At 37.7% G+C, this 13536-nt stretch overlaps 2 protein-coding genes across 7 annotated transcripts in view; one reads left to right on the top strand and one right to left on the bottom strand.

Moving 5' to 3' along the window:
* Positions 1 to 13485, top strand: part of LOC137236688 (zinc finger protein OZF-like) — a 35977-nt gene extending 22492 nt beyond the window's left edge. Inside the window, exons 1-8 of one of the 6 annotated variants that reach the window (XM_067759603.1) lie at positions 3561 to 4158; positions 4597 to 5036; positions 5105 to 5482; positions 8276 to 8509; positions 8584 to 8936; positions 9000 to 9099; positions 11550 to 11914; positions 11974 to 13483. In XM_067759603.1, the coding sequence (XP_067615704.1) occupies positions 5478 to 5482; positions 8276 to 8509; positions 8584 to 8936; positions 9000 to 9099; positions 11550 to 11769 (912 nt within the window). In that variant the 5' untranslated portion in view covers positions 3561 to 4158; positions 4597 to 5036; positions 5105 to 5477 and the 3' untranslated portion in view covers positions 11770 to 11914; positions 11974 to 13483. Of the gene's footprint in view, positions 1 to 304; positions 399 to 3554; positions 4159 to 4596; positions 5037 to 5104; positions 5483 to 7163; positions 8223 to 8275; positions 8510 to 8583; positions 8937 to 8999; positions 9100 to 11549; positions 11915 to 11973 lie in introns of those variants that run through there. The other 5 variants (XM_067759601.1, XM_067759602.1, XM_067759600.1 and 2 more) reach the window with 5 other exon arrangements.
* On the bottom strand, positions 817 to 3740 carry LOC137236691 (zinc finger BED domain-containing protein 4-like). The gene is made up of 2 exons (XM_067759621.1): positions 1709 to 3740; positions 817 to 1646 (listed from the first exon to the last, which is right to left on the bottom strand). Exons 1-2 carry the CDS (start codon positions 2192 to 2194, stop codon positions 1194 to 1196), a joined length of 939 nt encoding a protein of 312 aa, XP_067615722.1. The 5' UTR covers positions 2195 to 3740; the 3' UTR covers positions 817 to 1193.
* Positions 13486 to 13536: the final 51 nt, after the last annotated feature.

Here is a 13536-nt window from a genome sequence, read left to right as displayed (position 1 = left end):
AAGTGACAGTTAGCAAGCCAAGTCAAGTCTATGCTAAGTATCAGTAATGGAGCCTTTAGAAGTCTGGTGAATTTTGATTTTCTATGTAAGTTCTAAGTGACGTTTACATTTTGAGATGCCATTTGTTTGTTTCCATTTCATTTTGACATTTTGTCATTCAAATTGACATTTATTTAAAAATAAATTTCAACACTGATTATGATGCCAGATTTTATGCGATAAGTGGAGTATAATCGTGGCTAAGTTGCCATGTTTACGCCCAGTCAAGTCAAGTCTATGCTAAGTATCAGTAATGGGGGCTTTAGTTTCATTCACAAGGTGTTTGGTTTTCTGTTCCTTCACATTCGATTTCGTAAACTACATTTTGTTGGGAAGCTGTAATCGGGGTTTTTGTTTTGGTATATATACTTGACAGGGTATTCACATAAAATCCAATAGTTGACAATATAAATTTTCATTATTTATGTAGTTTATGTTGTAAAATAGATTTAAGTTTAGTCGCCTTATGGATTCCAATAAATAATGTCTCGGTAATAGTCTAGTTGAGGGGTCGACTGCTAATATGTAGAGTTGTGCTTTTTCGTTCATTTCAGAGATTCGAATCTTTCGTTCTTTTTCTGATGAACGAACAATTTGTTCTTTTTGTTCATCTGTTCTTTTTTTTCAAGCAAATTTGTACACTGCTGTTCGCACCCGCGAAAAAAGCCAAAAACTATATATGGGGGTGTGTATGCAGCAATGCTTTGTGTAGGTATATTTAAATGTGTTATGAATAAATAAGATAATATATATATGTATAATTAACTTCAAAAAAAGTAACATATTTCGGAAATCCAGGATATTGAAGAGTACAGACACAAATTGTAAATATGAACTTTTCAAGTTTAATAAATGTAATAATTACTTTCTTACAAAAGATGTTTTTCATTAATGTATACAGTTTCGAATATCTAATTTGATCGGACTAAAATACAAAGGAAATTAAACATAAACGTAGATGAAATCGCTTACATATTATTATGTAAAAAAGTTAGTTGTGACAATTTTTCAGGTAATAAAAGGGTTCTTCTGTCGTTAATAATTTGACCAGCGACTGAAAAAATTCTCTCGCATGGTACAGAAGTTGCAACCACACATAGTCGTTTCATAGCAAAGGTATATAAGCGGGGATATATCTTTTTCCGCTCACACCACTACTTCAATGGATCATTTCCTCTACTAATATATTCTTCTTTTAAATACTTATCAAGTTCTCGTGTTGCTGCTACGGTTTTATTCGTCGAAGAGGTTATCAAAGCAAATTCAGAGTCGTACTCGTCCCAAATGCTCTGGCCCGGTTGAACAGTGCCCACGTTCTGTTGAAATATTTTAACTTCTTGAACCGTGGTGCTTTCTGTTTGTTGCATTGATGCAAATTTTTTCTTAAAGTCGTCTAATGCTTTTTTGTATGCATCCTCATTCTTAAAACCATGTCTCTTGAATCGGGGGTCGAGTATTGTACTCTCTGCATATACAAAGTTAGTTTCTATTTTGGAAAAACGTGTCAGCATCTCTGATTGTAATACTCTGAAGACACCACGTACTACTTCTGATGTGGAAACTACCGCTGCTATCAATTTCTTAAGAATTTTACAAATTATAAGGACCTGTAAATAAAAAAAACACTCATAAAATATAAGCGTAAATACACACATTGCGTCTAGGCAACCTTTGAAAGAGTAACGTTCTGCTCAGCAGACAACTCTACAGTCACTTCATAAAATGGTTTCAATACAGGTATTATTTCTTCTATGGCATCCCAATCCTGCTGAGTCATACATAAATCAGGTTTAGTTCGAGGCAGAAATACGGCTGAAGCATCTTTAATCTTTAATAGACGGTCAAACATCTCATACGTGGAATTCCATCGAGTCTGCACATCAATCTTCAACTTTAATTCGGGCAAGTTTAGCTGCTTTTGCGTTTCCTTTAGTTTCTGTAAACCACTAGTGCTGCGATGGAAAAACTCTACAATAGCTTTTGACTTTGTTTTAATATTGTCTATTTCCAGCAACGCTTTTTGAACTATTAAGTTTAAAGTGTGGGCGAAATATGGGACTGAACGCCAGCCTCCTAATTTTATCGCTGCAATAATGTTTGGCGCGTTATCTGATACAACAGCAGTAATTTTGTTGGAAATTTCCCACTCATACATAATTTTTTTTAATGTCGCACATAGGTTGTCACTGGTATGGCGTTCCACACATTCGATACAAGCTATAAGATGTGATTTTAATAAACCCTGCTCCGGCTCTACAAAATGTGCGGTTACTGCAATATAACTTTGATTTGCTCTCGACGTTCATGCATCTGTGCTCAAGCAAACAGCATTTGCCAAGCGCACCTCGGTATGTAGTTTCGCCTTTAGCTCATTATAAACGTTTGACAAAATTAAATTTGATAAGCTTTTGCGCGTAGGTAGCTTGTATCCTGGGCAATGAGCGATCATTTCAACTAAGTTCTTGAACTGGGGCTCTTCTACAATGCTAAGAGCATGATTGCCTTTCGCTACCATTTTAAGAACCTGGCGGTCAATTAACTCCACTTTTCTAGTTGGAGGTGGCCGGTGAATAAAATTAGTAATTATTTGTTGGCCAGTAATAGATATCATCGCAGAACTTGACGCTGCCTGTTGAGGATTCAACGATGATATTTCTTGACGAACGGGGGCTAAATTAACTGTTGGGTGCTTTATCTTTAAATGTCGGACCAGATTACTTTGTGAGCCACCTGAAATGCTCAATGTAGATTTACAATAAATGCACTTTCCACTTTTCCCGTCTTCGCCAACAATAAAATGGTTCCAAATCTCAGAACGCTTTCTTTTTGCAGCCATGAAATATATTTTAATTTTATGTTTATTATAAACACTTAAAGAAAATTTTTCAACATAACTGTATCTTATAAGTTATAACTGTAGAACACAAATGTTGTCAAAACATTTTTACAGAATTCTTTGTTGCCACACATATCTTTTTGTAGCAGTGCCACACATATCTTTTGTGTAATCGACATTCGTGCTCACTGTGAATTTCTGCGTATGTATTTATGAATTTACAATGTTCGCGAAGGAGAAGAGAGAAAGAATAACATTAAGTAAAACGAACTAAAAGAACAAATGAACAAAAAGAACAAAATGAACAGAAATCGAAGATCTAGTTCACTTGTTCAGTTGAGAGACCCGTTCAATTGAACAAGTTCAGAACGAAACGACCCAACTCTACTAATATGCGTCAAAAAATATCGAGAGAGGTGTCAAACGACGCGTCTTGACATCAGTATTAATAATCCGAAGGCGGAAAATAAAAATTTTAACGCGTTCAAAAGATATTAACGAAAAACCGAAAAAAGACCCGCGGGTACCTCCGAAACCGGGGGTCGGATCCATAGTATTTTTGCGCAGAACACCTTTCTACGTTGGCGGCCTTCGGCCGCGCTTATAAAAAATAACCCTGGGCTACGCCATGCCAAGTCCGGGTGTGTCGTATAAACGTGGCTACCGCCACGGTGATGCACAATTTTTTTGGGGGGTACTAACACAACAACAACCACATGGAAATCGCCAACTTCAACTGCAAATATCTCCGGACAGAGATAAAATTTTCCTTTTCCGCCATAGGATTATTGTTCTCGAGATTAATACGCGTCTTTTGACACCTCTCTCGATATTTTTGGTAGCGTATTAGCAGTCGACCCCTCAACTAGACTATTACCAATTCTTGTTACCATTAAGATTTATTATCCAAAATTGAAAAAAAAGATTAGAAAAGTCGGTGTAAAAAAATGGCTTTGTGTGCAATAAAATAGCCTCTCTTGTTGAGATACCCCTCCATGGTCTCCATTAATTATTGTGACGGAGGTGTGTTTGCAGCAGCAAAGTGATCCCAAACAGTGTAGGTCGTGGTGGTTGTTGTTCGTGGTCCGCATCAACTGGACCAGGTGGGGCAATGACGCCACATCCAGTTATACCAAGGTATATACCACAACAGCAACCGGGTAATGCAAGGCCACGATAGCAGCAGCAACTACCTCCCAAGGCTGGCTATCATCGTTGATTTATAAAAAAAACAGTGTTGTGCATCTGTAATGCTTAAAGTTGAGGAAATATCTGAAAATAAGGTAAATATATGTTTCGCGTCACCGTGGCCACCGTGGTGTGATGGGTAGCGTGCTCCGCCTATCACACCGTATGCCCTGGGTTCAACTCCCGGGCAAAGCAACATCAAAATTTTATAAATAAGATTTTTCAATTAGAAGAAAATTTTTCTAAGCGGGGTCGCCCCTCGGCAGTGTTTGGCAAGCACTCCGGGTGTATTTCTGCCATGAAAAGCTCTCAGTGAAAACTCATCTGATTTGCAGATGCCGTTCGGAGTCGGCATAAAACATGTAGGTCCCGTCCGGCCAATTTGTAGGGAAAATCAAGAGGAGCACGACGCAAATTGGAAGAGAAGCTCGGCCTTAGATCTCTTCGGAGGTTATCGCGCCTTACATTTATTTTTTTATATTTATATGTTTCGCGTTATTAACAAAATCGCCCTCAATTTTATGAATTAACAGATCGCTACGAACGACAAAGCACCAGAACGTGTGATCAAAGAAAGCACTACAGAAATTATTGCCGGCGGGGCCGTATTCTACAATCCAATACAAGAATTTAATCGTGATTTAAGTATTTCAGTACTTAATGTATACTCAAAGCGGTTGATAAGAGAGCGGGAAGCGGCGGCGCATAAAAATCCACAAAATACAAAGGAAAGCAAGCAATGCTAATGACAGAAACCATACACGGCTGGTGGTGTAAAATACGACGATGGACTGCGAATATTGGAAGCGCTTGTTGCAACAGGTTTACGTAGCATAAGTTATGCAAAAGAAGTAGCAGGCGTGCGTGAAATTGTTGCAAATGATCTATCTAAGGTGGCAGTAGATTCCATTAGCGTAAATATGCGACACAATGGAGTGGAACATTTAATTGTGCCAAGCGAAGGGGATGCAATGTAGGTTTGATATACGAATCAATAGCTAGTGATTTAACTGTAATAATCAATAATAAAATTCGCAATAGGACTGTCATTTACCTTTCAACTTCATATGAGAAGCGTTTCGATGTTATAGACCTAGATCCTTATGGTTGTCCGAATCGCTTTCTGGATGGCGCTATACAATCACTGACGAGTGGGGGTTCATTACTTGTAACTACGAATGATATGGCTGTGCTGGCAGGCAATACGCCTGAAGCCTGCAATGCCAAATATAGTTCTGCGCCTTTGCGTATGAAATGCTGTCATGAGATGGGATTGTGTATACTATTGCATTGCATTGAAACGCACACTAATCGTTATGGAAAATATATTGAGCCACTTTTGAGCATTTCTGCCAATTTTTATATACGCGTATTTGTGCGTATGCATAGTAGTCAAGCGAAGTGTAAATAGAGCATGAGGTTGGTATACAGCATTTTGGCCTTTTACCACAATCCAATTACTTACCATATCTTTATATTATGAGGTGGGATCCATAGTATTTTTGCGCAGAACACCTTTCTGCATTGGGCGCCTTCGGCCGCGCTTATAAAAAATTACCCTGGGTGGGTCCAACACCGGTTTGGAGACCCAAACTATATCCGCGCAAAACACTTTTACCCACAGTTTTTCTTGTGGGTAAAACAAAATCATCAAAATTACAATAACCACATGAAAATTTTTAATTTTGTTTACAAATATCTCCGAAACGAAATGAAATTTCCAATTTCCGCTTTCAGATTCGTGATCCTGGGTCCAAAGCGCGTCTTTTGACACATCTCCCGATATTTTTAGACGAGTTTTAGCAGTTGTGAGCTAAAGTAAAGAATTACCCAAATTTTTTATTATGATGTCATACTGCCGACGTCGGGGATAAAGCTGCTGACTGCGTTTTTTACGTAACGTGCCGGGTCCATATCGATAACACTCGCCCAAACCTTTGGGGGTGTTGTTGTTGTTGTTGTTGTTGTAGCGATAAGGTTGCTCCCCGAAGGCTTTGGGGAGTGTTATCGATGTGATGGTCCTTTGCCGGATACAAATCCGGTACGCTCCGGTACCACAGCACCATTAAGGTGCTAGCCCGACCATCTCGGAAACGATTTATGTGGCCACATTAAACCTTCAGGCCATTCCCTCCCTCCCTACCCCCAAGTTCCATGAGGAGCTTGGGGTCGCCAGAGCCTCGTCTGTTAGTGAAACAGGATTCGCCGCGGATAGGTGAGGTTGACAATTGGGTTTGGAGAAGCTATATATTGCGCTGGCAACCTAAAAGGTTGCGCTACACAGCCCTTTGAATCTGGTATTTTAGTCGCCTCTTACGACAGGCATACCTACCGCGGGTATATTCTGATCCCCTAACCCGCTGGGGTACCTTTGGGGGTGTCTTTACCGTTAATACAACAACAACCTCAAATAAAACCGTAACATCCGTGATCGTTGGACTGTTACGTAAAAATATGGGCTCGCATAATAACATATCGCTCATTTACTTCAATAGTGTCATAACTCCAAAAACACAATTTTCCAGGAGAGCCATTCAAAGATTTTAACTGCCATATGTTGCCCATATAAAGGCTTATTTTCATTGTTGTAGCACGTGGTAAAGTTTTAACTGATCACAAAGATTTTTTTATACAACATAGATTATGATATTGGGTACGTTTATATGTTATTAACTCAAAAGTCATGTTTTTTGAGTTATGACACTATTGAAGTAAATGAGCGATTTGTACGTGCTCCTACTACTTTGTTCGTGTTCGGCACGATGTGAACGTATGATTGAAGGTAATTTTCCTTATCGTATTCTATCGGTGACTATTCGGCCCCTTAACGCATGACACACATCAGGACTTAACAAAAAATATTCTTACCTTTTTCCTCTCCATTTTCTTAACTTTTTAAATGAATAGATTTCTTAACTCATGTAAGAAGGCCTTCAAATCAGGCATTTGCACTCCTTATCATATTAGACTAACAAAGTTGCTCTTGTCTCTGAAGAAAGAAGACTTGAGACTCATGAGGCGAGTGTTTACGAGGACATTCCCTCCGTTCGTTTCTTGCGCGCGCGTAGCTAAGGCTCCGTTCCCTCGAGGAAGCATAGTTATCAGACTTAGAGGCAGGATTTTAGTTGTTACCTTGAAAACTTCTAGTATTTGCCAATCGGGCTTTTCCGTTTGGTCATCACACCGATTCTGGTAACATTACGGACACATACACCCTATATGAAGTGCTTTGACCGGCCAGCTCAAGTAAACCGTTTACATTATGGCTCGTCAAGAACTAATTAAAATTATGTAGAAAAGTAATTCATCTGAAATGAAATGTACAATTGAAGCTCATGTTCGGTTACACCCGCACTTAGACACCCTTACTTGTTCTACCTGTTTCAGAAGTTATTTTATTCATGACTTACATTATTGGGCGCTAAAGTAAAGAATTACCTTTATATTTTAATTGCCTGATTAAGAGAATGCGAGAGGTACACATGATCTACCAGCAGGAAAGGCGCGGATACAAGCACGGGGCTGTAAAGTGTCGAAGATTATGTGTAGGTCTTACAACCTTAGACAAACAAAGTTGCTTATATCATTAAAAAGGAAGGCCTGTAGACTCATGACTGGTATTCTGACTGGTCACTGCTTTCTGGCGTCACATGCCTTTAAATTAGGCTTGGTCAGTGCTAGCAGATGTAGGAAGTGCGGGTAGGAGGAGGAAATGATCGAACACGTTTTGTGCTTGTGCCCTGCGCTTGTCAGGCTAAAACCCCAGCTATTAAGAGTAATACAGCTGTTAGATATAAAAGCAACATGTGGTATAAATCCTAGAAAGCTTCTAGTATTTGCCAAGAGGACGGAGTTGTTTTATAACATAGGTCCTGGTTTTTGATAGGATTTTTCAATTTGGTCGTAAAATAAACTTCTGGTAGCACTACGGACTAATTCTGCCTATGTGAGGTCCGCCTGCAAAATCACAATTAAATCCATGCAAAAACTCTTTATACACAAAATGTTTTCCTGTGTACAACAACATTACAACAACCACAAAATTGTCTGTCTTCAGATTATTGTTTGTGGAGGTCAATACGCGTCGTTTGACACCACTCCCTATATTTTTCAGAATTTCAAAACGCCATATCTGAGCATAAATTCAATACATTTTTACGTGAGATAATAAATTATATACTTGTTTTACTTTATTATCTATATAATATACAGGCACCTTCGAATGCATCGTCTCAATAACTGTGAAGATAAGCCTTACGTATGTCCCTACTGTCCACTGAGATATACTAACAATCCTGCCCTGGTCAAACACAAAGAAACTCATGAAGGGATCAATCGACAACCGTGCGATATTTGTGGTAAAAATATTGTGGTATTGCATTTAAAAACACACAAACTAATTCATAGTAATGAAAAGCCGCATAAATGTAAATTTTGTGAAAGGCGGTAAGTTATAATACAGACATCATCTTAACGTACCTTAATTTATTTCAACTTTTCATTTTGGTTCCGTTAAAAAGCTTTATCTACGCTCTAAATCTACGCCGTCATATACGTACTCATACCGGTGGAAAACCATACAAATGCGAATACTGCGAATGCACCTTTGCTGTAAGCGGTCCAGTGCTGTCGCATTTACGTACACATCTGGGCAAAAATATTCATAGATGTGAGTTTTGCCCATCAACTTTTCCTCACTTTACGGAGTTACGTACGCATTTAACTACGCACAAAGACGAAGATCCAGAAACGCGGGAGCGAAATATGACAGCCTTAAAGGAGGAGGAGGCTAAATTAAAGCAAAATTTGGCCACTAAAATTCAGCAGCCGCCAAAACCCAAACGAAAATATACGTGCAATTTCTGCAACAAGGGTAAAGGTTTATAAGACAGTGTGATTGTTAATGATATTCATTTTACTGATCGTTAATTCACAGATTTTACAACTTCATCTAAGCTAAAGCGCCATATAACGATGCATACCGGCGAGCGACCATACTCGTGCTCAGAGTGTGGGAAATCATTCTCATTGAAATCGTAAGAATATACAATAGGGTTCAGAGTTTGAACGGCCGGCAGTTAAAAATGGATTTATTTTAAAAGTTAATAAAAAAAAACTTATATCTAAACATATCCGTAAAACGAAAGACACAAAAACAAAAGCTCAGTAAAAATGGGACAACTAAATGAAACCTTATATCCATATCGCCTGCTGATTGTTGGTGTAGCAGTTAGGTGGGGCGAAGCACTGCTACAACAATATCACCCGGTCTCGGGTGCCGTTTCGAAAAGCACCTTTCTCAGAAAACATTTGAATAACCCCGTATATTAGAAAAGCCCTATCACAGAATTCGGTTGAAGAATGCCCTAACTCAGATTTGGCTTCAAAAATGACCGATCTGAGCTCAAATACAACACATTTTGACAATAGCTGGAGTGTTTATGAAACAAATTCTAAGATAGGGTGTTCTTCAAACGAATTCTGAGAAAGGAAGTTTTTGAAACGGCAGCCGAGATTTGGTGATATTCCACTCAGCAGCCGATATGAATATATGGTAATTCTCATTTTTACCAACCTTTCCTTTCCTTTTTAAAAATGTGCTTAACAAAACTTTTTTTCTTTTAATGCACTCTTAAAATGAATCCATAAGCACTGTTACGTTAACAACTTTTTCATACTTGTTTTTTGATTTGTATTGAGAGTGGCGATTTTAATATTAGAACGGCTAATTTAGACAATTAAAATAACAAAAATTACTACAAAGCCAAATTTTAGTGAGGACCTCTAGTTTACCATAAAAATATTAAAATTAAAAGTCCCCATCTATCCTATTCGAGCTAAAAAAAAATTACTCGAGGTCAAAGGTCATTGCCTTAATAGCACCGCAGAAAAATTCGTCCAATTCTTTTCTCCTAGAGAGAACAATAATTGGGGAATAGGAATTTCGAATCTTCGAAGTCAGCTGATTTGCCAATTGAAATTTTGTTGCGCATTTCTATTTTTGTTAACAAATTAAAAGTTTAGTTATTGTTGCGAATTTGTTTAAAATTGAGAAAAAAAATATAAGCAAAGCAACAGGGAGCAACAAACGAATGATGCAACCATCTTTTACACGTTGTTATTGTAGCAGTGCTTCGCCCCATCCAATAGGTGCGACCGATCAGAAATTATCATCAATATCCTCTAACGGGAGTCCAAGGAAACTTGCTGTTTCGACAGGGGGGACCATAATAAAAGGGGTGTTAGAGGCGTTGGTTCCACATTACAATTAAAGAGATGGTTGGTGTCATGTGGGGACACATTGCAAGCGGGGCATACATTATGTATGTCGGGGTTGATTCTGGATAGGTAAGAGTTTAACCTGTTACAGTATCCAGAACGAAGTTGAGCTAGAGTGACTCGCTTTTCTCTGGGGAGTATGCGTTCCTCTTCCGCGAGGTTTGGATACTTTTCTTTGAGTACTGGATTCACCGGGCAATTCCTAGCATAAAGGTCCGACGCTTGTTTATGGAGTTCACCAAGGACCTGCTTGTGTTTTTTCGCTTCAAACGGCTGGGTTCTCAGGAGCCGTATTTCCTCAAAATGCTTACGGAGATGGCCCCTAGGCGGTGCTGGTTGACCAATCAGATGTCTGTTGGGATGCTCAGGTTTCTGGGTATTCAACAGGAACTGTTTGGTCAGCATCTCATTTCTCTCCCTGATGGGGAGTATTCTCGCCTCATTATGCAGATGGTGTTCTGGGGACATAAGAAGACAGCCCGTGGCAATTCTGAGAGCAGTATTTTGGCAGGCCTGTAGCTTCTTCCAGTGGGTAATTTTTAGGCTTGGCGACCATATGGGTGACGCATAGCACTTAATGGCTAATTGCTTTGTGTGTAGTCATGAGCGTTTCTTTATCCTTTCCCCAGGTACTGCCAGCGAGGGATTTGAGGATTTTGGTACGGCTCTGAATTCTCGGAACAATTGCGGCTGCGTGCTCACCAAAATGTAGATCCTGATGAAAGTCACACCCAAAATTTTAAGGTGTAAGACAGTCGGTGGGGTAATGTCATATGGTCGACATTTGGCGCGGCCATGTTTTAAATAAGATCACCGATGATTTGGTTGGTTACAATATCAGGTTTCGCGAGGCGACAAAACTGGAGAGATTGGGGAGATAGCTGTTTATTTTATTACAAAGCTCATCGGTGTAGGAAACAAAAGCATAGGTTTAGAAGCAATAGTGACTCCTTCTGGTGGTAAAGGTAGCTATTGATATGTAGAAGTTAAACAGAAATTTGATGAATATGAGTTTTTTTAAGTTATTGCAAAAAAGCGTTGAGAATTTTTAGTATCTTACGAGGTACCTTCGTACATGTTTCTAAGAATGAAAAATGAGACCTATTCAAACTCCGCTATACTTTAACATACGATACTTTACCCCATTTTAACACAACTATCATTTATTGATTTTATTAAATTTTATAAAATGTTTCTTCCTCCACAGTTCCATTTCCGTATTGGATGGTAAATATGGCTTTCGCATTATCTCCATCAATAACTGTGACAAGGTGGAAAAAATCTATGCGCGTAAATCGCAACATATTTTGGTCGAGCGTTTCTTCAATAGCTCTCTAGTGGTGATGGGGACAGCAGAGAAACCCAACTGTTTACAAATGTTACAATATATCAATTGCGTCTACGGCTCAAATACCCACAGTATATGAATGAATCGAACGCACCTAATTGTCTGCCTAACGGATAGTATACATATTCATCAAATTGAAAATATTGCATCAAACGAACTTGGTCTGAATACTGAAACAGTACACATATTCAAAATCGATGAGAAGGCTGTGATGATGGTATAGGGTGAGTTGTTGAATAACATACGAAAACTACTTTAACCCATCTATATATTTGCATTACAGCTAAAGCTTTACAAACAGCAAAAATTGCTGGCGGCAAGCAATTGGAAAAGGCGTGAAGCATTCATCACACTGTACGGATGGTCCGAGTTAGAAACTGCTGTTGTAACTGCTGCCACCGACACAACGGTCATCTCTACACCGCCGAGTAGCGGCTCGTCCGACTACCTATCGAAGACAGTATAATCATATCTTTTGCCAACACATGTTAGCGATGTGCTTGCACAGGAAAAGATTTCAATTGAACCCAATTAAGAGAGTTTATTTATTATTAAAGTACTTACTTTTCTTTATATCAACAGTATTAATTTAAGTTGCAATTTCATGTACATATATAATAAGGGATGTGATACGATTGCTGTCGGAATTAGATTTGAAACCAATCAATACTCCTGCTATGGGTTGCAGAATTATTGCTTGAATGATTAGATTTAGAACAATAATAAGTCTGACTCAATTACTAGTCGTACATTTTTAAGTTCATCAATTACGACAGCAATCGGATTCCACGACACCTTTGAATATTCTTGATCTAAAAAAAGAGTAAACCTAATCTGAATTTCTACTAAGCTTTAAGTTGTAGATTATTCAAATAATTTGAGTTTTTTCTAAAGCTTAAAATTATTTTCTGTTCGCTTGGAAAAGATTTCAATTGGAAAATAAAAACCAATAAGGTGAGTTTATTTATTATTAAAATACTTACTTTTCTTTATATGAACTGTATTAATTTAAGTTACAATTTCATGTACATATATAACAAAGAATGTCGTGTACGATTGCTGTTGGAATTAGATTTGAAACCAATCAATACTTCTGCTAAGGGTTGCAGAATTATTGCTTGAATGATTAGATTTAGAACAATAATAAGTCTGACTCAATTAATAGTCCTACATTTTTAAATTCATAATTTACTTTACTTTATTACTTTCAAATTCAATTACGACAGCAATCGGATTCCACGACACCTTTGAATATTCTTGATCTGAAAAAAGGGTAAACCTAATCTGAATTTCTACTAAGCTTTAAGTTGTAGACTTAAATTGATTCAAATAATCAAATTTTTTATTCGCAACCATGGAAACAACTCAAATTTTACATGAATATAACACACTTCTGAATTGTCCAAATATAAAGTTAGCTGCAGCAGCAATATAGCTCAAAGCAATTAATATATTTTTATGTTAATTTTAAAGTACTTACTGCCTTTTTATATTAATGTATTTAAGTTGCAATTTCATATATATATGAGGCTCCAAGATGCAAAACCAGATGAATCCATGATATTTAAAACTTAGAAAAGCACAAAAAAGCTGAAATTTTTAAAATTGCTATGAATTCTCAATAACGGTTTTTAGAATGTTGGCTAGGCAATATTGTCGAAATTTAAATATTTTAAAATTTTTAAATACATATCTGGTTTTGCATCTAGGGTCCTCATATATTCTTATATAATATGTTATGTTTGGTTATTATATTTAAAAATAAATATTGAAAATTCAATTTATTTGGTTGGTATTTTATTCATGTGGCTGCTCCAGGTAAAGTAAATCAGCAGGTAAAATTCAA

The sequence above is a fragment of the Eurosta solidaginis genome, chromosome 1, assembly GCF_040869045.1.
Source record: "Eurosta solidaginis isolate ZX-2024a chromosome 1, ASM4086904v1, whole genome shotgun sequence".
Lineage (NCBI taxonomy): Eukaryota > Metazoa > Arthropoda > Insecta > Diptera > Tephritidae > Eurosta > Eurosta solidaginis.
The sequence above is the reverse complement of the archived record's forward strand: the minus strand, read 5'-3'. Positions and strand labels throughout refer to the sequence as shown.